The 26625-nt window shown below is 51.1% G+C and overlaps 3 protein-coding genes across 5 annotated transcripts in view; 1 reads left to right on the forward strand and 2 right to left on the reverse strand.

Annotated features, from left to right (window-relative positions):
- LOC127031041 (BPTI/Kunitz domain-containing protein-like) overlaps nucleotides 1-1545 on the reverse strand; it is a 15373-nt gene extending 13828 nt beyond the window's left edge. The window contains exon 1 of one of the 2 annotated variants that reach the window (XR_007768477.1): nucleotides 1287-1545. The gene's annotated coding sequence lies outside the window, so the exon portion shown is untranslated. The remainder of the gene's footprint in view (nucleotides 1-1286) is intronic. The other variant, XM_050917752.1, reaches the window with a different exon arrangement.
- LOC127031020 (uncharacterized) overlaps nucleotides 1-26625 on the forward strand; it is a 217037-nt gene that overhangs the window by 43993 nt on the left and 146419 nt on the right. The gene's annotated exons all lie outside the window — the stretch shown is intronic.
- On the reverse strand, nucleotides 152-20547 carry LOC127030999 (carboxypeptidase inhibitor SmCI-like). The gene is made up of 6 exons (XM_050917676.1): nucleotides 20496-20547; nucleotides 5981-6154; nucleotides 4641-4814; nucleotides 2967-3134; nucleotides 2193-2366; nucleotides 152-213 (listed from the first exon to the last, which is right to left on the reverse strand). The coding sequence occupies exons 1-6, from the start codon at nucleotides 20545-20547 to the stop codon at nucleotides 152-154; spliced, it is 804 nt and encodes a 267-aa protein (XP_050773633.1).

The raw sequence follows: 26625 nt of genomic DNA on the forward strand, positions 1-26625 counted from the left end.
GCTCCCAGCCACCCCACAGCTGCCCAGCCCCTTCCCTTTTATCAGGGATATTTTTAGTAAAAATCAGGGACAGGTCAGGGACTTCCATGAATTTTTCTTTATTGTCCATGACCTGTTCTTGACTTTTATTAAAAATATCCATGACAAACTCTTAGCTTTGCTCATGGAGGATCAGCGAGATCCCAGAGGACTGGAAAAGGGCAAACATAGTACCTAGTCATGAAAAGAGGAATAAAGACAAGCCGGGGGTTATAGACCAATCAGCTTAACTTCAGTACCCAGAAAGGTAATGGAGCAAATAAGCAAACAATCAATTGGTGAGTACTGTCGTGAGGCAGTGTGGCTCCCCTCCTCCCCCCCGGAGAGGGTCGAGCCCCGGCTGCACTCGTGTATAGCATCTAGAAGATAATAAGGCGATAAGTAATAGTCAATATAGATTTGTCAAAACAAATCATGTCAAGCCAACCTAGTATCCTTCTGTGACAAGATAACAAGACTTGTGGATGGGGGAACTGGTAGACTTGATGCATTTTGACTTTGGTAAGGCTGTTTGATCTATCTCACACAACCTTCTCAGAAACAACCAGAGAAATATAGCCTAGACAAACCTATTATAAGGTAGTGCGCAACTGGTTGAAAAACTGTACTCAGAGAGTAGTTATCAAGCGTTCACAGTCAAGCTGGAAGGACATATAGAGTGGGGTCCTGCAGGAATCTCTCCTGGGTCTGTTTCTGTTTGCTATCTTCATAAATGATTTGGATAAATGCATCAAGACTCCTCAGAAAGTTTGCAGATGATACTAAGCTGGGAGCAGTTGCAGTGATTTGAAAGACAGGATTAAAATTCAAAATTATCTTTACTAACTGGAGAAACGGTCTGAAATAAATAGGATGAAATTCAATAAGGACAAATGCAAAGTACTCCACTTAGGAAGGAACAATCAGTTGCATGCATACAAAATGGGAAATGACTGCCTAGGAAGGAGCACTGCAGAAAGGCATCTGGGGGTTATAGTTAAGGCTGTGAGTCTGTCACGGAGGTCATGGAAAGTCACGGATTCCATGACCTCTGTGACTTCTGCAGTGGCTGATGCAGCTGGCCCAAGGGCTGCCTGAACAGCTCAGGCAGCCCCTGGGCCAGCCACACCAGCCACTGCTGGGGCAGTCTCGGGCCATTATGCCCCACATCCTCCAGCAGCAGCAGGAGTTTGGGTGTGGGAGGGGGCTCAGGGTGGGGCAGGGGGTTCGGGTGCAGGGGGTAGTTATGGGCTCCAGGCAGTGCTTACCTCAGGGCAGCTCCCTGGAATTGGCAACACATCCCTCGGCTCCTACGCAGAGGCGCAGCCAGGCCCCGGGTCACTCGCCCTCCCCACGAGCACCCAAATTTAGTCAGGGGTATATAGGATAAGTCATGGACAAGTCATGGGCTGTGAATTTTTGTTTACTGCCCGTGACCTGTCCATAACTTTTACTAAAAATATCCGTGACTAAAATGTAAGCTTAGTTATAGTGGATCACAAACTAAATATGAGTCAGCAGTGAACACTGTTGCAAAAAATACCGAACATCATTCTGAGCTGTATTAGCAGGAGTGTTGTAAGCAAGACACAAGACGTAATTCTTTCAGTCTGTTCAGCACTGATAAGGCCTCTGCCAGAGTACTGCATCCAGTTCTGGGCATCACACTCTGGAACAGATGTGGACAAATTGGAGAGAATCCAGAGAAGAGCAACAAAAATGATTAAAGGCCTAGAAAACATGACCTATGAGGGAAGATTGGAAAAACTGAATTTGTTTAATCTGGAAAAAAGAAGACTGAGAGGGGACATGATAACAGTTTAAGTACATAAAAGGTTGTTATGAGGAGGAGGGAGAAAAAATATTTTTCTTAACCTCTGAGGATAGGACAGGAAGCAATGGGCTTAAATTGCAGCCAGGGAGATTTAGGTTGGACATTAGGAAAAACATCCTAACTGTCAGGGTGGTTAAGCACTGGAACAAATTGCCTAGGGAGGTGGTGGAATCTCCATCACTGGAGGTGTTTAAGAGCAGGTTAGACAAACACCTGCCTGGACCATCCCAGGTATTCAAAGATTTATTGAAAATCACCCCTGTGGCTCCAGCATCTTTGCATTAATGTGCCTCTGGCCTGGGCAGATCACAGCCCAACCGAGTTTCCATCATCACGGTACCTGGGCGTCCACATGTCTGGAAACATTCGTCTTTGGTGGCAAACCGGTTCTTGTTGCCCTGGCAGCCACCATACCTGAACTCCTCACACTTCTTGGTGGCTGCGTTGTAGAAGTACAGGGTAGTGTAGGCCTTACACGGGCCAGGCTGCACAGGGAGCTGGCAGATATCTACATCTACAGAATAAAGAGGGTCAAGTTAGGAGGAAAAGGGGAAACTCTGCAAAGGAGCTTGGCCTCCTAATTCGAAACTTACTGGGCCCAGTCTTGTGGCGGGATGGGCGGGGAATGCGAGGTGCAGCAGCGCAGTGGGAGTTGGGGCTACCAGAGAACTTTGTCCCCAGTGCATGAGAGCTGTGTGTATATCAGGACCCCGTGTGAAACCCAGTCTCAGGAAGTACAGGCTGTAGACATGCTCAGCAGGATTGTTATTGTCATTATGTCCCTAGCAGGGGCTTCCAGAGCAGGCTGGAATGCAGCTACCAGGATTCGGGGGACATTCAAGTGAGTTCACTCCCCTCAGGAGCTGCACCATGGACTCTTCTCAAAGTACTCATCCTCAGCCCTCCCACCCTTTGTCTAGTCAGACTGCGAGCTCTGTGTGTCTGTGCAGCGCCTGGCACGCCGGGGTCTTATCTCTCTCGGAGCCTCTAGGCACTGCTGTGATGCAGCCAATCAGCCATTACAATGGAGATCAGCCCCAGCATGATTGCATTAATGTCTCTGTCACCTGGGCAGCTCACAACCCAGCTAGCTGAATTTCTATTGCTTTCTTACCTGAGCTTCCACAGATCTGGAGACATTCGTCCATATTGGGAAACCTGTTACCATTGCCCTGGCAGCCACCATAAACAAACTCCTCACACCTCTTGGTGACCGAGTTGTAGAAGTAGCTGGACATGTAGGTAAAACATGGGCCGGGTTCCGCAGGGAGCTTGCAGATCTCTTTAGTTCCAGAAGAAAGACAGACAGATTAGGATAGATGGGAAATCGGTGAAGCGTCTCAGCCTTCACATTACAGATTAACAGGGCATCAGTCTCCAGGGTGGGTGTGAAGTGGCTGCAGGGGTGGGAGATGGGGTAAATGAGGGCCTTGTCATTAATGCATGGAAGCTGTGAGTATATTTGGTGTACCAGAGACGCATGTAAAACCCCTTCTGAAGCATTATACCATTTAAACTAGTAGCTTAAGAACAGTTAGCGCTTGATTTTCAGAAAAGTCGGGAAGACAAATCGGCTGACAAAATGCATATGCAGTTTTCCATGGAAAACTAGGAGCATAAGTCAGCATGCTGAAAATTCTCAGAAATGGGACCTGTCTGCAAAATGTACTTACAATTTTTTCTGCTGTTTTAATACAATTTCTTTGTAGCTCTTTTATATAGATCATAACAAAAATCCACCTAAAACTCTGATAAACTGTAACATTGATTGACACCTTTTAGCTACAAGCAAAACTGAAATCTCAGTGCAGAGGCAGTGAGACCCCTTATGCTGGTCGACAGGATGGTGCAGCTCGGAAATCCTGATGTCCTGAGGCAGGGAAAGGCCTGGAAGCTGAAGTGGGAGCTTCGCCTGGGGATGGACTACAGGAGTATGGACAATACCATCACTTTCACTGCTGATCAGATGGACACGGAGTGACACCAGCTCAGTAACTCTCAGGAGAGTCCCCGGCTGGGGTGGCTGCTGGGTCACTGGGGAACCCTGAATGTATCTTAGTGACATCATCACGCACCCCAAGCTGCATCATGCTAAAGAGCATCTGCACACCCAGCTTGTAATAAATAACACCGGAAGGTGGCTGCTGCTTTGGCTTTCTGGACACCAGGATCCCTGAGCCAAAGGCAACCTGGGCTTGTGGGCGCTGTCCTGGGGTTAGAGAGGAAATGCCCAGCACTCATGGCAGCTGTCTGAGCCATCTCACCAGCACAGAAGTGTCTCAAACTGGGACTCACTCACTCCTGCTCCTTCAGGCCCCGCCCCAGCTGTGCCAGAGACAAGCATGACTCCTCTGAGCCAGGCCAGTGGTTCTGGGTGCCAGAGTACAGATGTGTTCAGCAGGATTGTTATTGTCATTAACGCCCTAGCCAGGGGCCTTCCAGGGCTGGCTGGAATGCAGCTACCAGGACTCAGGGACCTTCAATTTAGATTCTGCTCCCAGCATGAGCTGTGCCATGGACTCCTCTCCCACGCTCGTCCTCAGCCCTCCTCCCTCTGCCTAGTCAGACTGTGAGCTCCTCGGGGCCAGGGCTGCCTCTCACTGCATCTCTGCAGCGCCCGGCATGATGGAGTCCTGGCTCTGCTGAATCCTCTAGGCACTGCTGTGATGCAGCCAGTCATTCATTAGAGTGGAGATCAGTCTCTGTGGCCCCAGCTGCTTTTCATTAATGTCTCTATTACCGGGGCAGCCTGATGACCCAACTACCTGAATTTCCATCATTGTCTTACCAGGCTGTCCACATGTCTTGAGACATTCGTCTTTATTGGCAAACCTGTTCTTGTTGCCCTGGCAGCCACCGTACTGGAACATCTCACATTTCTTGGCGGCCGAGTTGTAGAAGTAGCGGGTCATGTAGGCCAGACACGGGCCAGGCTCCACAGGGAGCTTGCAGATATCTTTAGCTACAGAATAAAGAGAAACAAGTGAGGAGGAACAGGGGGACTCTGCAAAGGAGCTCAGTCTCCTCTTTGAAAGCTAGCAAAGTCTTTCGCCCCAGGCTAGCAGTGACATGCAGCAGCTGGAATGGAGATGACCTAGTCCTTAGTGCATGAGAAAGGTGTGCACATCTGATGTATCAACCCCATGTAAAACCCATTCTCAAGAATTACACCATTTCAACTATTAATGGAAGAACAGTTAGGGCCAAATTCTCAGACATGTTATGCAAACAAATGGGCAGAGAAAATGCATGAGCACTTTTCCATACAAATTAGGCACATTAACTGGCGTGCTGAACATTCTGGGATTGGGATCCACTGCAAAAATTACTGATCTTTTTCTGCTGTTTTAATATTGCATCTTTATGATCATTTTGTTTTGGTGTCAATTACAATCTCACCTATAGCTGGAATAAACTGTAATGCTGATCAATGTCATTTAGCTACAAGCAAAACTGAAATCTCAGTGCAGAGGCAGTGAGACCCCTCATGCTGGTTGATAGGATGGTGCAGCTCGGAAATCCTGATGTCCTGAGCCAGGGAAAGGCCTGGAGGCTGACGTGGGAGCTTCGCCTGGGGATGGACAGCAGAAGTATGGACAATGCCATCTATGCAGCACCTGGCATGATGGGGTCCTGGCTCTGCTGGATCCTCTAGGCCAGTGGTTCTCAAAGCCAGTCTACCGCTTGTTCAGGGAAAGCCCTTGGCAGGCCAGGCCGGTTTGTTTACCTTCCATGTCTGCAGGTTCGGCTGATCGTGGCTCCCACTGGCAGCGGTTCACCGCTCCAGGCCAATGGGGGCTGCTGGAAGCGGCAGCCAGCACATCCCTCAGCCCACGCCACTTCCCGCAGCCCCCATTGGCCTGGAGTGACGAACTGCAGCCAGTGGGAGCCGAGATCAGCCAGACTTGTGGACACGGCTGGTAAACAAACTGGCCCGGCCCGCCAGGGGCTTTCCCTGAACAAGCAGGTGCCCAGCTTTGAGAACCACTGGTCTAGGCACTGCTGTGATGCAGCCAGTCAATCATTAGAGTGGGGATCAGCCTCTGTGGCCTCAGCTGCTTTTCATTCACATCCCTTTGACCTTGGCAGCTCGTAACCCAACTAGCTGAGTTTCTTTTGCTGTCTTACCTGATCTTCCACAGGTCTTGAGGCACCTGAACATAGTGTCAAACCTATTCCCATTGCCCTGGCAGCCGCCATAAATGAACTCCTCACACCTCTTGGTGACCGAGTTGTAGAAGTAATTGAGGCTGTAGGTGAAACATGGGCCGGGATCCGCAGGGAGATTGCAGATTGGGTTAGCTACGGAGCAAAGAAAGATGGGTTAGGAAGGAAGGGGGAACCCTGCAAAGGATCTCAGCTGCCTGATTCGAAACTAACGAGGCCACAGTCTCAAGGTCGATGCAAGCTGCAGTGCCTGGAGTGGGAGATGGGGCTAAACAAGGACCTTGTTGCTAATGCATGATAGCTGTGAGCGTCTCTGGGGTATCAGAACCCCTATGCAAAACCCATCCTTGAGAATTATGTCATTTAAATTAGTAGTTGAAGAATGTTCAGAACTAGAGAGGCCTCTCTCCAAACTGAACAGACTGGTAGGGGGAGGAGCCCAGGGCAGCGGAGTCTGGAGAAGTTTTTGGAGAAGTTAAACAGAGAAGTGGGCAGACAAATCATATGCCCAGTTGCACACCTAAACTGAATGCACAGTTACTGAGCATGTATGTAAACTGTCTACCTACACATGCATGCTCATGGTCTTTGGACTGCTTGAGGTCAGTTACATGCTCAGTTTTCCTGCTTGCAGGTACTGTCATGGCAGTTTTACTTGAAAATATATTGCACAGATTTGGATGGTGTCACGGAGTGTGTGGGGAGACTAGGCCTGGCACCCCCGACTTCCTGCGGTTCACCATGACTCTCAGCCAGCCAGTGAAACAGAAGGTTTATTTAGATGCCAGGAACACAGTCCAAAACAGGTCTTCCAGGTACAGACAACAGGACCCCCTTTAGTTAGGTCCATCTGGGGTGCCAGGGAGGCCACAGTCCCGTCGGGGAGCCTACGCCCTGTCGGGGCGCCCCCTCTCCATTTCCCAGCCAGCTCCAAACTGAAATTCCCTCCAGCCTCTCACTCAGCCTCCTCCCGGCTCCTCCCCAAGCCTTTGTGTCCTTTGTCCAGTTTCCCAGGCAGAGGTGTTACCTGACCTCCAACTCCCCTCCTGGGTTCTCAGGTTACATGCTCAGGTATGTTCCCTTCCTCAAAGCCGGAAGTCTCAACTCCCCTGCAACCTTTCGAGGTCAGTACTCCCCACTCAGCATTCAAATAACCCAGCAAGAACATTCCCACTTCGTCACAGATGGGGAACATTTTTATAAATGAATTCTGTTATCATTTCCCCAGCCCTGAGGCTGCCAAGGCAGGACTAGAATTCAGCTCCCAGAACTAATGAGCTGTTTTCACTTAGGCTACGTCTACACTATAGCATAAAATCGAAATTACTAAAACCGGTTTTATAAAACCGATATTATAAAAGCGATTTTATGCATCCACACTAGGGCACATTAATTCGGTGGTGTGCGTCCATGGTCCTAGGCTACCATCGATTTCCGGAGCGGTGCACTCTGGGTAGCTACATTAAAGGAATGAGACCAATAACTTCGATTTCTGTCCACACTAACCCTAAATCGATATAGTAATATCGATTTTAGGGTTACGCCTCTCGTTGGGGAGGAGTACAGAAATCAATTTTAAGAGCCCTTAAAATCGATTTAAAGTGCCTTGTAGTGTGGACGGGTACAGAGTTAAATCGATTTAACGCTGTTTAAATCGATTTAACTGTGTAGTGTGGTCCAGGCCTTAGTGTCATTTATCATAACCTTAGTCCCAGATTTGGACCTTAGCGTCCAAAATATGGGGGTTAGCATGAAAACCTCCAAGCTTAGTTACCAGCTTGGACCTGGTACCTGCTGCCACCACCCAAAAAATTAGAGTGTTTTGGGGCACTCTGGTCCCCCTGAAAAACCTTCCCTGGGGACCCCAAGACCCAAATCCCTTGAGTCTCACAACAAAGGGAAATAATCCTTTTTCCCTTCCCTCCTCTCTGTTCCCAGTCCTGGAAACAAAAGTACTTTCCTATTCCCCCAGAGGGAATGCAAAATCAGGCTAGCAATCCAACACACAGATCTCCCCTTGACTTCTTCCTCCCACCAATTCCCTGGTGAGTACAGACTCAATTTCCCTGAAGTAAAGAAAAACTCCAACAGGTCTTAAAAGAAAGCTTTATATAAAAAGAAAGAAAAATACATACAAATAGTCTCTCTGTATTAAAATGATACAATACAGGGTAAATTGCTTAAAAGAATATTGAATAAACAGCCTTATTCAAAAAGAATACAAATCTAAGCACTCCAGCACTTATATTCATGCAAATACCAAAGAAAAGAAACCATAGAACTTACTATCTGATCTCTTTGTCCTTACACTTAGAAACAGAAGACTAGAAAGTAGAAAGTACTTCTCCAAAGCTCAGAGAAAGCAGGCAGACTCACAAAAGACTTAGACACTCAATTCCCTCCACCCAAAGTTGAAAAAATCCGGTTTCCTGATTGGTCCTCTGGTCAGGTGCTTCAGGTGAAAGAGACATTAACCCTTAGCTATCTGTTTATGACACGCCCCCCAAATTGCAGACAGTGGGGAAGCTCACTGGCGGCGATTTCTGTCTAGAACTTTAAAATAAACAGATTACTACAACACATGCACCTTTACATATACTACTAAGTATATAACTAACAGACTTCTACATTTTAAGAACACTTTTTAACTACTGAATTCTGGGAAACTCTCACGGGAGAGTGCATCAGCAACTTTATTAGAAGCTCCTGTGATGTGTTGAATTTCAAAATCAAAATCTTGGAGAGCTAAACTCCAATGAAGAAGTTTCTTGTTGTTCCCCTTGGCAGTATGAAGCCACTTTAGTGCAGCATGATCAGTTTGTAGTTGGAACCGCCATCCCCAAACATATGGGCGTAGCTTTTCCAGGGCGTACACAATGGCATAGCATTCCTTTTCACTGACTGACCAGTGACTTTCCCTCTCAGACAGTTTCTTACTGAGAAACACGACAGGATGGAAGTTGTGATCTGTTGCTTCCTGCATGAGCACTGCTCCTATACCACGCTCAGATGCATCTGTGGTTACTAGGAATGGCTTGTCAAAGTCCGGGGCCCTGAGCACAGGGTCAGACATGAGCGTTGCCTTAAGTTGGGTAAAGGCCTTTTGACACTCATCAGTCCACTTAACGGCATTTGGCTGGGTCTTTTTGGTCAGGTCGGTCAATGGGGCAGCGATTTGGCTGTAGTGTGGTACAAATCGCCTGTAGTATCCGGCCAAGCCTAAGAAGGATTGGACCTGCTTCTTGGACCGTGGGACAGGCCACTTTTGGATAGCATTCACCTTGGCCTGTAGGGGGTTTATGGTTCCTCGACCCACCTGGTGCCCCAGGTAAGTCACTCTGTTTTGGCCTATTTGACACTTTTTGGCCTTAACAGTTAGTCCTGCCTGCCTGATGCGCTCAAAGACCTTTTCCAGGTGTAGTAGGTGTTCGGGCCAGGAGTCTGAAAAAATGGCCACATCATCGAGGTAGGCAACTGCAAATTCTCCCAGTCCAGCTAGTAGACCATCTACCAGCCTCTGGAAGGTGGCGGGTGCATTTCGAAGGCCGAAAGGAAGGACATTGAATTCATACACCCCTGCATGGGTGACGAATGCTGACCTCTTCTTGGCAGGTTCATCTAGCGGTACTTGCCAGTACCCCTTGGTTAAGTCTATTGTAGAGATGAACTGGGCACGTCCCAACTTTTCCAATAGCTCATCGGTACGTGGCATTGGATAGTTGTCCAGACGAGTTACAGCATTTAGCTTACGGTAGTCCACGCAAAAGCGTATTTCCCCATCTGGTTTGGGTACCAGAACCACTGGAGATGCCCATGCACTGGTAGATGGGCGGATTATACCCATTTGTAGCGTGTTCTGGATCTCCCGTTGTATAGCAGCTTGGGCATGAGGAGACACTCGGTAGGGTGGGGTTCTGATTGGGTGAGCATTACCTGTATCAATGGAGTGGTATGCCCGTTCAGTCCGTCCTGGGGTGGCTGAGAACAATGGGGCGAAGCTAGTGCACAGCTCCTTGATTTGTTGCCGCTGCAGACGTTCCAGGGTGGTTGAGAGGTTCACCTCTTCCACGCCACCTTCTTTTTTCCCGTCGTAGTAGACACCGTCAGGCCACTCAGCATCATCTCCCTGGACTGTAAACTGACAAACCTGTAAGTCTCTGGAATAAAAAGGCTTGAGAGAATTAACATGGTACACTTTAGGCTTTAGTGAGGAATTGGGAAATGCTATGAGGTAGTTTACAGCTCCCAGGCGCTCTTGGACCGTGAATGGCCCTTCCCATGATGCTTCCATCTTATGGGCCTGTTGCGCCTTCAAGACCATAACCTGGTCTCCTACTTTGAAGGAACGTTCTCTGGCATGTCTGTCATACCAGGCCTTTTGCTCTTCCTGAGCATCCTTTAGATTCTCTCTAGCAAGGGCTAAAGAGTGTCGGAGGGTGCTTTGTAGGTTGCTTACAAAGTCCAGAATGTTAGTTCCTGGAGAAGGCGTAAACCCCTCCCATTGCTGCTTCACCAACTGTAATGGCCCCTTAACCTCGTGACCATACACAAGTTCAAATGGTGAAAACCCTAAACTGGGATGTGGTACAGCCCTGTAGGCAAACAGCAACTGCTGCAACACTAGGTCCCAATTATTGGAGAATTCGTTGATGAATTTTCGTATCATGGCCCCCAAAGTTCCATTGAACCTTTCCACCAGGCCATTGGTTTGATGGTGGTACGGGGTGGCAACCAAGTGATTCACCCCATGAGTTTCCCACAGTTTTTCCATGGTCCCTGCCAGGAAATTAGACCCTGAATCTGTAAGGATGTCGGAGGGCCAACCTACCCTGGCAAAGATGTCTGTTAAGGCCAGGCACACAGTGTTAGCCCGGGTGTTGCCTAGAGCTACTGCTTCCGGCCATCGGGTAGCAAAGTCCACTAAAGTCAGTACGTACTGCTTTCCTCTGGGCGTCTTTTTTGGGAAAGGGCCCAGAATATCCACAGCTACTCGCTGAAATGGGACCTCAATTATGGGGAGTGGCTGGAGAGGGGCCTTGACCTGGTCTTGAGGCTTTCCCACTCTTTGGCATACCTCACAAGACCGGACATACTTGGCAACGTCCTTGCCCATCCCCTCCCAGTGGAAGGACTTCCCCAACCGGTCCTTGGTTCTGTTCACCCCAGCATGGCCACTGGGATGATCATGGGCTAAGCTTAAGAGCTTCCCCCGGTACTTAGTTGGAACCACCAACTGTTTTTGCGGCTGCCATTCTTCCCGGTGTCCACCAGAAAGAATTTCCTTGTATAAAAGTCCTTGGTCTATAACAAACCGGGATCGATTAGAAGAGCTGAGAGGCGGTGGGGTGCTTCGTGCCGCCGCCCAAGCTTTCTGAAGGCTGTCATCCGCTTCCTGCTCAGTCTGGAACTGTTCCCTTGAGGCTGGGGTCACCAGTTCTTCCTCAGACTGTGGACTTGGGCTTGGTCCCTCTGGAAGCGATGTAGGTGATGGGGTTGTTTCCGTTGCTGGTGAACCGCTCTCCGCTGGTGCACCTGAGGGTATTTCAGGCTCTGGCTGAGCCTTTTGGGTATGGCTGTCTGTTGCTTCTGCCAGTTGTGGCTCGCTGGCGCCCTCTGGCGTTGAGTTTGAAGATGGGGTTGCAATCGCTGGTGCTGGTTGCTGTTCCAGTTCCGGGCCTGGGACTGGAGGTGCTGTGGCTGTTTCAGTGGTTGGCATGGAATCCAGGTCCACTACCTCTGTCTGGGTCTCTGGTAACACAGACGGGGCCTCTGTGGACGGCTCAGGAACAGGAATGGGTCTGGAAGCTTGCCTGGTTTGGCTACGTGTAACCATTGCCACTCTCTTGGCCCGCCTCACCTGGTTGGCCAAGTCTTCCCCCAGTAGCATGGGGATAGGATAATTGTCATAGACTGCAAAAGTCCACATTCCTGACCAGCCTTTGTACTGGACAGGCAGTTGAGCTGTAGGCAAGTCTACAGCTTGTGACATGAAGGGGTAAATTGTAACTTTGGCCTTTGGGTTGATGAATTTGGGGTCAACGAAGGATTGGTGGATAGCTGACACTTGTGCCCCCGTGTCTCTCCACGCAGTAACCTTCTTTCCGCACACTCTCAAATTTTCCCTTCGCTCCAAGGGTATTTGAGAGGCATCCGGGCCTGGGGATCTTTGGTGTGATGGTGGTGTAATGAATTGCACTCGCATGGTGTTCTTGGGACAGTTGGCCTTGATATGTCCCAGTTCATTACACTTAAAGCATCTTCCATCTGATGGGTCACTGGGCCGAGGTGAGTTACTGGAGACTGGTGAGGTTGAAGGGTAGGGTATGTGTGGCTTTACTTGGGTGGTATGTGGGGTCTTTGGCTGTCCTCGGTTGTAGGGTTTATGGTCTGTGTGCCCCCTGGGGTAATCGTTCCCCTTGACAGTAGCTTTCTTGCTTTCTGCCAGTTCCATCCATTTGGCTCCAATCTCCCCCGCCTCAGCGATATCTTTGGGATTTCCATCTTGTATGTACCGTGTGATGTCTTCAGGAACACCATCCAAGAACTGCTCCATTTGTATGAGGAGGTTTAGTTCTTCCAAGGTTTGAATGTTGTTTCCTGTTATCCAGGCCTCATAGTTTTTTGCAATGTAGTAGGCGTGTTTGGGAAATGACACCTCTGGTTTCCACTTTTGGGTTCTGAAACGCCGACGGGCATGATCTGGGGTTATCCCCATTCTGTATCTGGCCTTGGTTTGAAAAAGTTTATAGTCATTCATTTGCTGCTTAGGCATTTCAGCTGCCACCTCTGCTAAAGGTCCACTGAGCTGTGACCTCAATTCTACCATGTACTGGTCTTCGGGAATGCTGTACCCAAGACAGGCTCTTTCAAAATTTTCCAAGAAGGCCTCGGTGTCATCACCTGCCTTGTAGGTGGGAAATTTCCTGTGCTGTGGAGCAATAATGGGCGCCGGGTTGTTAGGGTTGGCTGGCACATGCAGCCCAGCTTTTGCCAACTCCAGTTCATGTTTTCTCTGTTTTTCCTTCTCTTCATTCTCTTTTTGTTGTTTTTCCATTTCTTTTTGGTGTTTTTCCATTTCTCGGTGGTGGGCCGCCTCCTCTTCTTCTTGCTTCCTTCTGTGGGCCAACTCTTCTTCTGCTTGTTTCCTTCGGTAGGCTACCTCTTCTTCTTCTAGTTTTCTTTTGTGTGCTGCCTCTTGGGCTGCCTGTTCTCTTTGGAAGGCTGCCAGTTTCATGCTTTCTTCCTTTTCTTTCATCTCCATCTCTCGCCTGTGTTCAGCTTCTTTGAGTTGCTCTTCGGCCTCAATTTTTGCCTTAGAAGTCATGATTCCTGTTTTCTTGTGTTGGGGTGCCCTCCGGTGTTTATCTTCTGAACTGCAGGTTCTCTGTTGCCTCCTGAAGTCTGCCTAGCAACAGTGCTTTTTTCCTTTCCTCTCTCTAGCTAATGTTCAATGAAAGGAAACCAGAAAAACCACTTTATTTGCATGCATATAAGTGCTGGTACTTGCCTCCTAATGGGAGTGCTATTGCATGACAAAGGACCCTTAACAGTCTGGTAATGGCTTCTCGCTTAACATGCAAGCCACAAACTGCCAGAGAGAGCAGAAAAAAAAATTCTCTCTGGTTCCCTTTTAAAACCAACTGCTTCTCTCTCTGCTAAAAAGCCCTTAGCAGAGAAAAGAAAAATATAATATTCCTACTGGCTTCTGGATTCTGTGTATATCCCACCGCTGCTACTCATATCATAACCTTAGTCCCAGATTTGGACCTTAGCGTCCAAAATATGGGGGTTAGCATGAAAACCTCCAAGCTTAGTTACCAGCTTGGACCTGGTACCTGCTGCCACCACCCAAAAAATTAGAGTGTTTTGGGGCACTCTGGTCCCCCTGAAAAACCTTCCCTGGGGACCCCAAGACCCAAATCCCTTGAGTCTCACAACAAAGGGAAATAATCCTTTTTCCCTTCCCTCCTCTCTGTTCCCAGTCCTGGAAACAAAAGTACTTTCCTATTCCCCCAGAGGGAATGCAAAATCAGGCTAGCAATCCAACACACAGATCTCCCCTTGATTTCTTCCTCCCACCAATTCCCTGGTGAGTACAGACTCAATTTCCCTGAAGTAAAGAAAAACTCCAACAGGTCTTAAAAGAAAGCTTTATATAAAAAGAAAGAAAAATACATACAAATAGTCTCTCTGTATTAAGATGATACAATACAGGGTAAATTGCTTAAAAGAATATTGAATAAACAGCCTTATTCAAAAAGAATACAAATCTAAGCACTCCAGCACTTATATTCATGCAAATACCAAAGAAAAGAAACCATAGAACTTACTATCTGATCTCTTTGTCCTTACACTTAGAAACAGAAGACTAGAAAGTAGAAAGTACTTCTCCAAAGCTCAGAGAAAGCAGGCAGACTCACAAAAGACTTAGACACTCAATTCCCTCCACCCAAAGTTGAAAAAATCCGGTTTCCTGATTGGTCCTCTGGTCAGGTGCTTCAGGTGAAAGAGACATTAACCCTTAGCTATCTGTTTATGACATCATTCCCACCTAAATCTGGGCTCCTCCCAGAGCTCCTGGTGATCAGGCCTGGTGACAGTGGCATTGTGTTAATTAGATGGACTATGTAGGCCAAAAGTGGTAACAGAACCCAGCCCTTGGCCAACATTAAACAGTGTTAATCAAGGTCTGGGGCTTGGAGTACAGAGACCTCAGCCTGCTCAGCAATGGGGCAATCACCACAGTAAAAATCTTTTTAAACCTTTTATTAAAGATACAGAAAAGTAAAGAAAACAGCTGAAGCCTTTGAAACATTAAGCATTAAATAAGGCTTTCGTTTTAACCCCATCCCTTGGTCCCTGTCCCTTTAGCTGGAGAGAGTTTCAGAAGGAAACCCCCTCTTCTCTGGCCTCTCTTAGCTGGTAGTGAAGATGCACCAACTGTCCCGCTGTGGGAAAGAGAAGACGTTAGCTGAGATGGGATGGAGCTGTTTGTTGCTGTTAAAGTCTGAGCCCATTTTATCCCAGGTGGTGATTGGGATTCACCTGGCACTGACTGGGAGGCGATGTCACCTGGGTCCCTCTCTCCTTAGGTCGTTGTGGTCAGCCCATCTCTTGTGGTGAGGGTGACAAAGGCCTGAGACCCCAGGAAATGAGGTGAGAGGATGGCAGTCATGATGATGAAGCTCATTCCAGTAGTCTCTGTCTCTTCTTCCATCTTCCCCCCAAAGTCTTTTTCTTAAGAACATAAGAATGTTCATACTGGGTGTAACAGGCAGCTTGGAGGGCTGAGCTGCCTAGTGGTTAGAGCATGTGGCCCTCAGTCTCCCGCTTGGTTGAGGAGCCTCAGTCTTGAAGGCCAAGAGAGGTAGGGGGATCTGGGCCCTCCCTCTGCACCATGTCCCAGCCCAGGACCCTATGTATGTCAACCCTTGAATAGGGGGGCCCTTCCAGCAGGGAGTCAGAATCTGCTGCCCTGGCCTGCTCCCTGCCAGTCTGTTCAGGTTGGGGGAGAGGCCTCTCTAGCCCAGTTTGCTGGTCAGCTGGCTTCCCGTAGGGTCCCATTTTGGGCGGTGCCTTACCACAGTCCAAGGCGCCTTCAGACAGGGCTGTCGCAAGCTGGTAGGGGTGAGCCCCACGATGTCTCTGGGGTCTGCCCAGGTGCTGGAGGCTCCATGGCTATTTCCCTTGGCTGCAGAGTCAGTGTTTACTCCCAGCTGGCTGTCCTGGCCGGCTAGCTGGTGATCCTGCCTCTTTGCAGGTCAGCCCCAAATTGGGCCAGGCTCTCTCCTGTTCTCCCGCCCCCCAGGCCTGGCATTCACTGCATGTATAATGGGGATGGGCTAGCTGGGCCCAAAGGCTCTCCTTAAGCCCTGCTGTGCAGGCTGACGGTTTCTCTGCATCATCACACTGGGTCAGACCAATGGTTCAGCTCAGTATCCGATCTTCTGACAGTGGCCAGGGACAGATGATTCAGCAGGTCTGAGCAGAACAGGGAATCATCAAGTGATCCATCCCTTGTCATCTAGTCCCAGCTTCTACCAGTCAGATGTTTAGGGACACCAGGAGCATGGGGTAGCATTCCTCACTGGCTAATAGCCGTTGATGGACCTATCTTCCAGGGACTTATCTTATTCTTTTTTGAATCCCGTTATATTTTGGCCTCCACAACATCTTCTGGCAACAAGTTCCACAGGTTGACTGTGCGTTGTGTGACTGTGCGTTATGTTTGTTTTAAACCTGCTGCCTGTTCATTTCATTGGAGGGCCTCTGGCTCTTGAGTTACGTTAAGGGCTAAATAACACTTCCTTGTTCACTTTCTTAGGACCGACAAAGGGAGTGCAGAGGGTGGAATAGCCCATCCCCTCATTATTTTGTCCACCAATTAGGTCCAATATCGGACACACTAGTTTGGGGTCATTTTCCGATTCCACATCTTCTGTTTTTACCAAGCATGATTTAAACACAGTCCTTGAACCACGTCGGTAGGGCCTTTTATCTAGATTAATTCAGTCAGTTTCCTTTTCAAACCTTCCCCATCAACATTTGTTGCTCTGCAGTATTGTTACATCTGAACGAGGAGCCAGAGCAGAGCTGTCCAAATGGCATGGGGGCAGGGGCTGAGCAGCAGAGGAGGAAGATCCTGGGGGGATCGTTTGGGTGGGGCAGGGAGGGGAGGTTGTGGTAGCACAGGGACACACATAACAGCCCATGCAGCCCATCTCCCAGCTGGGGCCCGGGCTGTTGTCTGGGCAGCCGGGAGAGATGAGCAGTCGACCAACCTCCAGCCTCGGCTCAGCCATAGGCTTGGTGAGTGTCTTGCCCTTCGCTCCCCTATGGGAGCCCCTGCTCCTGGGCGATCTCACGGGTCCTGGCAGGAGTTCAGCTCACCCCGTGGGATCCGAGGGGGGTGTCAGAGCCATGGGCATGAGGGGCTCACCAGGGAGAGCCTAGAGGGTAGAACGGCTCCAGGAGCAGCCAGAGAAGAGCGAAAGGCCGGGGACAGAGGAAGGAGGCCTCACTGGGGTGAAATGGGGGACGCCTGGTGTCACGGAGTGTGGGGAGTCCGGCCCTGCACCCCTCTTCCTGGGACCCACAGTGACTCTTAGCCAGCCAGTAAAACAGAAGGTTTATTGGACAACAGGAACACAGGTTACAGCAGAGCTTGCAGGCACAGCCAGGACCCCTCCACCGAGTCCTTCTGGGCTTTCAGGGTGCTTGGATCCTAGCTAGGATACCCTGAATTCCGCCCACACAGCCCCAAGCCCAAACTCAAACTGCTTCCCTCCTGCCACTCCCTTCCTTTGTCCCCTTCCCGGGCAAAGGTGTTGACCTTTCCCCTCCCTTACCTAGCTCAGGTTACAGGCCCTGGCATCGTCCATCCCCTAAAGTCCTTCCCTGCTCTCCCACTCCCCACACAGACAGTCCCTACTGCATCACACCTGGGGACAGCCCCACGCCCAGGGGGCAAGAGACACTGGGGCCTGCAGCAGGGCCAGGGACACTGCGAGGGGCTGTGTTGCATGGGGGATACGTGGCAGGACCCACTGAGAGCGAACGGGGCTGGAGGCAGGCTCAGGGCAGGGGCAGGCAGGAGGGAAGCACTGGCTGCTGGGCTAGGTTGGGAGCCAAGGATAGGGAGCCCTCACCTTGAAGGAGCTGCCCAGAGGCAGGCAGCAGGTCAGCCCAAAGGGCGAGGAGCCCCAGGAGGAGAAGAAGGCCTGATTTCATTGTGCTGATGGGCGAGGATGTCCAGCGCTGAGCTGCACGAGCTTATATTCCATCATGCCAGCCCGGCACTGCCGTCACAGGCGGGGACATTGCACAAGAGAGCAGCCCCCAGTGTCTGCCCCTCCCAAAGGGAACAGGGAAGCAGCAGGGCCCTGCAAGTGTTGGGAAACGTCCCTGAGTGAGGAAGGTGGAAATGTAATAACAGGCTGCAAAGGTGACTTCATGTTTCCAGGTGACTCCATGCCCCGACCTGGGCACCAGGACAAACAGCTGAGCCCAGAGGCCACTGATCACTGGGCCTCCCTGGAGTGACCCTCTCGTGAAGCCCACCCAGCGCTGGCCCCAGGAGCTGTGCGGGACGGGACGCTCTCAGCTTACGGCAAAGAGCTGGTTCCCCAGAGCCAGATCTGTCATTCTCCCAACACACACACACACACGCGTCTTCATTCGCCTCCAGCCCTCCCTCTTCCCTCTGCTGCTTCCCACGAGGAGCTGCTGGGCCCAGGCCTGCCACACTGTAATTCCTAACACTGGGCACACCGGCCTGGCAGCTCCCCATGGCCCAGAAAGCAGGACTCATGTGCCCTCCCCTCCCCAGAGCTGGCTGCAGCAACAGGTCCAGAACCTAACCCTGTCCCTGACACTCTGCCCCCGTGGGCTGGGGGCTAAGGGAGGGATCACTACGTCCTTCTTGCTCTCCCACCAGGTCTCTGACACTCCCTTGCGGGACAGGGATAAGCCCCCCCCCCCACCCCGAAAGGCCTGGGCTATTCATGTATATGTCCTGTGCTCTGGATCCTGCCCTGTCCACCTCTATTCCCCTCGCCCAGCCCCGCCCCGTGGGCGCCCTCAGCTGATGTCTAATGCCTGGAGTTGCAAGTCTCTGTGCTGCTGACCCTCGTCTCTGGGATGTGACTGGAGGAGGGTGCGTGGGGAGATCTTTGGGCTCCCACCCTATGCCCGGGGCCCCTGGACTCCCGAGCCGCTCATGCACCCAGCTTCCTCAGTGGGTTCCCTCAGCTGATGTCTTACGATGGGGGCTGAATGTCTCTGTGATGCTGACCCTCGTCTCTCGGCCATGACTAGAGGAGGGTGCATGGGGAGGTCTTGGGGGTCCCACCACAACCTCCTCGTTAGGCTGTGATGAGTCCAGCTAAGCAGTAAGTACATGTCCCTGTTAGGGTCTGCTGACCCCGTATGAGTGGCTCATTCATGTTCCTCTTAGGGTGTGATAACCCTGCTATGAGCAGACCCTCTGGCCCTGACAACAGCCGCAGCCCTTATGGCAGCAAGCATCACCCAGCACAGGGTCAAAGCCCCTTCTGTCAGGGAGATGTGGACTGGGGGACCGTGTGAACATCCATCACTCCATTGCTTTCCTAGGGCAGCACATTTTTGCTTTCCAGGTATTTTTATGAGTTGCAGGGACATCACTGGGAAGGGGGGATTTATTACAACAGGATCATAGGAGCCACAACCGTGAAGAAATCTGCTCGACATCTTAGATGTCTGTACACAAATACAAGGAGTGTATGGAATAAACAGGCTGAACTGGAAGGATCAGCACAGAAGCGAAATTATTACTCAGCTGGCATCACTGCGATTTGGGAGGTTAAATCTCATGGCTGAAATATTGGTACAGAGGAGTGTGGTAATCCAGGAGGACTGGCAGGGAAAAGAGGAGAGAGGCGTTGCATGATACCTCAAGGATATGTACGCCTGTTCTGCGGTCCAGCAGGAGGTGAGGAGCAGACCAGCTGAAAGTCTCTGGCTCAAACTAGTGCGGCACTGCAGCCTGCGCGCGTTCTCTCCCTCTCCGACGGGGAGTAGCTCTGGGTCCCTGTGACACATTTGGAACTCACCACCGCAGCGCCTACTACTGGTTGTCTCCGGGAATTAGCTCAGTCCAGTGGAGCGCCCTCTCCTGGTGGTGTCCCGCCCATTGCCTCACCCTTGGTTGGCGTCTGAACCACATAGCTCTCCAGCTCATGGCATCCTCTTCAGGACCACTGCCCTCCGGCAGTGCCCCTCAGTCCATCCACACCCCCTTCTGGGGGGCGGGGGGCTGATCAGCAGTCTCTCTACGCCCCAGCCACCATGTCCAACCACACCCCAAAAGTCTAATCCTTCCCGTCAGGGACCTGGCGTAGTCTGTGATGGCCGCACCCCATGGCCAATCGCGGGGTGTACTGCAAGGGGGGAAGGGGGCACCCAGGCGTGCCCTCTACTCCGGGTCCTGGCCCAGGGACCCTCTGGCGGCAGCCCGGCTGTCCTCCTTCTCTCCCCTCATCTGTCCACTTCCCTGGGCTGCTTCCCCTACGGCCCCTTGCACCCGCTAGGCCCTTCCCTTCAGGGCTGGCAGCCTGGCAGGCTACGGGCTAGAGCCTCCTTCTGCTCCCCAAGCCTGGCCAGCACTGCGGTGTCTGCGGGGCAGCCCCCCAGCCTGGAGAGAGACACCTCCCACCGTCAAAGGGCAGGGACAGACTGACTGCGCCCTTCCTAGGAACCCTTTATATAGGGCCAAGCTGAGCCCTGACTGGCTGTCTCCAATCTTGGCTCCAATTGGCTCCCAGTAAGCCCTTCTCTAATTGGCTACCTGTCTGCGCACTCTCAGGGAGTGGGGCAGCTGCCCCACTAAAGCCCCCTTGGCACTTTGCCAGCCCAATGAGAGGGCGGCGCCTTGGACAGGCTGCGGAGAGCTGCCCTGCCCCACTCCCCACTGGGGCCTGCCCTCTGCAGACCTTACCATTGCCTCCGCCATCGCTGGAGTCACTGCACGCGGAGACAGGCCATTGCATCTTCAGTATCCCTGGCTCAGCGTGAGCTCTGCTGGGCACAGAGCTGCAGGCACAGCCTGGGCAGCGGCACGGCTCTTTGCAGAACTCTCGCTTTCGAGACCCCCCTTTGGTGTCGCTGCCACTCAGAATCCTCCCTCCCGCTGTGCTGCTAGCAGGCAGCACCCAATGGGGGCTCGGTCAGGATGTTCCAACTGGGACACTTGTGGGAGGCTCTAGAGCGAAAGAGCAGGTTAAGGAGCTCGCTGGACCACTAATGTTGATCTTCAATCGTCTTGGAGCAAAGGGGACGTTCCAGAGGACTGGAAGAAAATTAATGTTGTACCAAATTTTAAAAAGGGTAAACAGGGTGACCCAGCTTCTTATAGGCCTGTCAGCCTGACATTGATCCCAGGCAAGATGATGGAGCAGCTGGTACATGATTCAATCAATAAAGAATTAAAGGAGGGCAATGTAATTAATGCTCGTCATCATGGCTTTATGGAAAATAGATCCTGTCAAATTAACTGGATATCTTTGTTTGGGGCGATGACACATTTGGCAGATAAAGGTATTCGTGTTGATATAATATACTTTGACTCCTTTCAAGGAATTTGACTTTATACCACATGACGTTTTGTTTAAAAAAACTAGAATGGCCCATATTAAATGGATTAAAGCTGGGTAACTGAACAGTCTCAAAATTTAATAGTAACCAGAGAATCGTCCTGCAGCAGGAGTGTTCCCAGTGGGGTCCCACAAGGAGCGGGTCTTGACCCTTCACTATTTCACATTTTTATCAATGATCTGGAAGACAATGTAAATCATCACCGATAAAGTTAGCAGATGACACAGCGATTGGGGTGCCATCAGTAACAAAGCAGACAGGGCACTGATTCAGAGTAAGCTGGACCACTGTCTAAAGTGGGTGCAAGCAAACAATGTGTGTTTTAATATGGCTAAACATAGGCATCTAGGACCAAAGACTGACGGCCAGGCTTACAGGGTGGGGGACTGTAGCCTGGGGAGCAGTGACTCGGAAAAAGACTTGGGGGTTATGGTGGATAATCTGCTGAACATGAGCTTCTAGTGTGATGCTGTGGCCCAAAGAGCCAGTGTTACCCTGGGATGGATAAACATGGGAATGTCCCATAAGACTAGAGAGGTTAGTTTAACATGGAATCTTGAGTCCAGTTCTGGTGCCCACAATTCAAGAAGGAGGTTGACAAATTCAGACTGGAAATAAGGTGCACATTTTTGACAATGAGACTAATTAACCACTGGAACAATTTACTAAGGATCGTGGTAGATTCTCTGTCACCAACAATTTTTACACCAATATTGGATGTTCTTCGAAAAGCTCTGCTCCAGGAATTATTTTGGGGTTACACTTGTTACACTTAAAAATAGGCTTTGTGGCCAAGAGAAGCAGGTGGCACATGACAAACAGCAATTCCTGAAAAACAAGTGGGTGTCCCCTTGGGCTGGGATTGGCAATTGCTTCCAGTACACATGCCCAGAGCAAGGGAGGAGGCTAGCCAGAAACGGATACACGAAACTGTCCCTTTCTGGCCAGAATGGCATGATACTGATAACTAAGTGTGGAAGTTCCATGCCCTGCTTTCACCATCACTGTGTCTGCCCCTCCATTACCCCAGGGAGCTGAATTGCTGCTAGCAACCATTGGAAAGGTCAGGGGAAATGCTGAGAAGAGAGGGAGCCCACTTTGCAGAGGCAATACAGGCCATGAATTCTACCTGCTACCAGCGACGTGCTGCTTGGTTTCTTCCCTAATATTTATTTTCCTCTAATCGAATTCCCTGCACAACTGGCACTGGGGACGATGGGCTGAGATTTATTTATTTATTTGTTTGTTTTATTTATTTTGCACTTCAGGTGGCAGCTGCTTTTTTTTTTTTTTTTTGCTTGGGGTGGCAAAAGTGGTAGAGTCAGCCCTGTCCACCAGCTGTCCTGCTGGCCACTAACCAAGATATTTTCAGGGTCCACCACTTATCACAGCTCTCAGTGATTTCAGCCTCACTGCTGGTGCACGCTGGCCAGTCTGTTGCATCAGAGACACGGTCCCAAAGCAGATCTAATACTTAGACCAGGGGTAGACAACCTATGGCATGGGTGCCGAACGTGGCATGCGAGCTGATTTTCAGTGGCACTCACACTGCCTGGGTCCTGGCCACCGGTCCAGGGGGCTCTGCATTTTAATTTAATTTAATTTTAAATGAAGCTTCTTAAACATCCTGAAACCTTATTTACTTTACATACAACAATAGTTTAGTTATATATTGTAGACTTAGAGAAGGAGACCTTCTAAAAAGGTTAAAATGTATTACAGGCACGCGACACCTTAAATTAGAGTGAATAAATGAAGACTTGGCACAGCACTTCTGAAAGGTGGCCGACTCCTGACTTAGACCTAGGTATCAGTGACTTCAGTTCCACAGCATGTAACAAGACTCTCAATTCAGTCTGAATGAGCTCTGTTATTACACAGTGGAGAAAGGGAGAGTTCAGTGGTGTCAGGGTACCCTTCATCATCATCATCATCATCATCAAGTCCAGGTACCTGGCCCTTATATAAGCAAGTCATTCAGCTTTGTAACCCACCTCCCCTGGCTAGTTTAGTTGAGAATGAGTCCCTCCATCAGGCTATGCCAGGTACAGTTCTGCTACCCTTGATTCACACAACAAGGACAACAACGCTTTATTGCTCCTGCCCCAATAACAAGGCGACTGGGGATCCCACACCAGCCAAAACTGACCATTTGGGCAAGCAATCCCATCATGCTGAGCTCCTAGGCAAGGTGGGTGTGCCCATGCAGACAAGATCAGCCCCTGAAGTCCTTTTCCACAGCTCACCACAATATGTCAGGGTAGAGCTCATTCAGACTCCACTTACAGGAGGTTCTGGCTCACATCAGTAGGCTCCTAGGGTGAAATAGGCTGTGAGCTGGAGGAGCTGGGATGGGAACTCGTTTTTTGTTACCATGTCTGTGTTTTTCAGAATGTCTCAGCGCCTCCAGATCCAGCCACAGGTTCCAGATGGAGCCACTCACTGCTTCCTGGGGTGTTTTTCCATAAGGCTTTGACAAAAGCTGAGGCAACATCCAGGGTCCACGAAACCATGTGCTTTGGATAGCACTCCCCTCCCTATGGCACCGAGGGCTCCAGGGCTCCCATATTCCCTGCTCACTGCAAGGGCCGCAGCTCACATATTGCGAGTTTGTTGTGCACTAAGACGTGTCCCCAGCACCCAGGCAGTCCCAGGGATTACGGAGTGAAAGAAGCCACCTTTTCCCCACTGCTACCCAGTCCTGTGACAGGCGCATCTCAGCCCAGCCGGAGAATCTGTGCCAGAGTCTCGCCAAGCAGGGTGCCAGCTGTGCTTCCTACCATCTCCCTGTTCCGCCACCCCCACGACATCTTTGGTGCCCCGGCCAAATCAGTCAGCTCTTCCCCGTCCCGAGCTCGGCAGCCCAACCTGGCCCCCACTGGGATTCACACGCCTGGCCCCACACACTCCCCCTGTGACCCACGCTCCAGAGAGAGACTCTATGATAACAGCCATTCCAATCACACAGCAACCCACACTCAGCGGCCCACCCGAACCATGCAGGGCCCATGGGAGCTGCTCCCTGCCCCACATTTCAGGGGGATACTGGCCCCTCCCTGACACTAGAGGGGGTTGTTCAGTGGCCCTCTCCCAAGGCCAAAAGAAAGGGGACGGGCCAACGAGAAATCAGGACCCTGAGACTGATGGTCCCCAGGGCCAATGGGAAGATACCAATGCTCCAGGTCAGGCTGATTGACAGGGCAGGCAGGCCAATGAGGAAGCCAGGAGTGTGGGGGTCCCATGTGAGGTGGAGCTGCTGGGCCGGAGGGGCAGAGTTAAGGGGAGAGCAGGAGCCTGGCTGGCCTGGGAGCAGGGCCAGAGGAGCAGCCCCAGGAGCTGAGATGGAGGCACGATGTGAGTGGGGCTGTGGCCTTGCAGAGCCGGGCTTGTGAGATGCTGGGGAGTCCAGGGGCCCCAGGCCCAGCGCAGGGAGGCCCCAGGCACAAGGCCTTGCAGGCCAGGCTGGGAGGGGTTCATGAGATGACCCTGATGGGAGCGACACTGGCGGGATGGGCCCTCTCCCCTAGCGCCTGCAGGTGTGTGGGCACTGCCAGAGCAGGGTGTGAGCCCCGGTGTCATGGCAGCGCAGCCAGGGCCTGGGCAGGGGTGTGGGCCCTGCAAGGAGCAGGCTGGGAATGTCCCTGCACCCCCGAGATGGCTGGGTGTGGTGCCCCACGCCCCCAGGGAGAGGTGACATGTTTCCTTCTCACCTTCCCCTTTTCCTGTGTTCTCATTAGTTGCAGGTTAACAAATCATACTTGCTCTGAAGCATCCGGTGCAGAGACAGCACCCCGGAGTGCCAGGCTGTGGGTGAAGGGAGTGGGTGTGAGGACTCACATCCTTACACTAGCCCATTTCACTGGGGTAGTGCATACGCCAGGAAAATTCCCCACACTAGCTGAACCCAGACAATGGGAGCTGTGGAGTTGGTGCCTGCAGGCAGGGAAATTGCACAGAGCCCCTGGTCCCCACAGCACGGGCCACAGTGACATGCCAGCTGCTTCCTGGAGCAACGTGAGGCCAGGGTAGGCAGGGAGCCTGCCGTAGCCCTGCTGCACCACCAGACTTTTAGTGGCCTAAAATCTTCCAGTTTGGCTTCAGTAGCCTCCGAGAGATAGAGCCCGATTCCGGGAGACTCCTGGTGAAACTGGGAGGTTGGCAAGCCTACCTGTCTGCTGCCTCAGGGCGCTCACCCCATGTGGAGACCCACAGCAGGTGTGGGGTGGGGACACTATCCAGAGATCACCAGGGCTTCTGTCCTAATGACGCCCTGGTGGCAGGAACAGAGAGAATCATGATTCCTGGTACCCCATGGCCACTGACACTGCCCCAGTATTCCCCCTAGCCCACCCACCACTGCCACTCATGGCATTGTGCACAATTATCACAAGAAGCTTCAGCTCCAGCCTGGAACCCTTCTGTCAAATGCTTTAGCCAAACCCAATCACTGGGCTCAATCCCGGGGAGGGAGGAATGGAAAGACCTGTGCCCTACAGGTCAGACTAGATCATCCCAGAGTTGTAATGTCACAGCTTGCTGCTTTGCTGAACTGAGCAGGCCGTGCCGCTGCCAGCAATGCCTCCAGAGCATGAGAACCAGCCTCCGGGCACTGCTAGGAACCAGAGCACAGACCCAAACTGGCTGTGAGTTCTCTACCTTGGTGTCACCAACCAGTTATTAAGTGTGAACTCCTCAGGCACCATAACAGCCTAACCAGGGTGTCCCAGACAGGCCCCTTAGGTACGCCGGTCTGTCTCGCCCCCCCAGGTGAGTGCACCTTTGTGATACCTGGCTTCTTATCACAGCAATATTCAGCTGACTCCCAGCCCCAAAGGGCCAGTCACTTACCTAGGTCAATCGCACCTCAGATCTCACACCAGAGAGAAGGCTTCTAGCCAATCCTATAATAACTATCTAAAGATTTATTAACTGGGAAAAGGAAACCAGAGAGTTATTTACAAGGTTAGTGCAGGGAAGCGTAGATATGCAAATGAATTACAGTCTTAAATTTCAAAAGGTAACTGTGACACACTTCTCTCTGTCCTTTAGGGCTAACCCAGGCTAAACACTGGGGGAAGGTTGTTGGGGGGAACTCCTACTTATGCCTAGAAACACATTTCCCACCCCAGAGCCCAAGCAGCATAGAGATCATCAGTCCTTTTTGTTAGTGGTTTTCATTCTCTCCTGCCCCACACAGTACCCAGAGAAAACATTAAGAACATTCCCACTTCGTCACACCTGTGCCCTGCATCTGGCTTGACACTCCGTGGCTTTGTCTACACTTGGAGCTGGGGGCATGATTCCCATGCTAGCTCTCATCCAGCGAATGCACTAAACATGGAGTGTAGCCAGAGTAGCACTGGTAGCAGCGAGCAGGGCATGGGTTTGGCATCCCGAGTATGGATGCACCCAAACCCCAGGGATATGTACTCGAGGCAGTTCGCCTCATGCCGCCACTCGCCACGGCCCCATTA

The sequence above is a fragment of the Gopherus flavomarginatus genome, chromosome 11 (assembly GCF_025201925.1).
Source record: "Gopherus flavomarginatus isolate rGopFla2 chromosome 11, rGopFla2.mat.asm, whole genome shotgun sequence".
Taxonomy (NCBI): Eukaryota; Metazoa; Chordata; order Testudines; family Testudinidae; genus Gopherus; species Gopherus flavomarginatus.

Excerpts from the sequence above, each read along its gene's own strand:
- LOC127030999 (XM_050917676.1), bottom strand. The coding sequence starts at position 20,547 with ATGCAATGGCCTGTCTCCGCGTGCAGTGACTCCAGCGATGGCGGAGGC. Across the intron at positions 4,815-5,980 it reads CAAGACCTGTGGAAGATCAG|CTAAAGATATCTGCAAGCTC; the intron begins GTAAGACAGCAA and ends TTTATTCTGTAG. Across the intron at positions 2,367-2,966 it reads CCAGATCTGTGGAAGCTCAG|ATGTAGATATCTGCCAGCTC; the intron begins GTAAGAAAGCAA and ends TTTATTCTGTAG.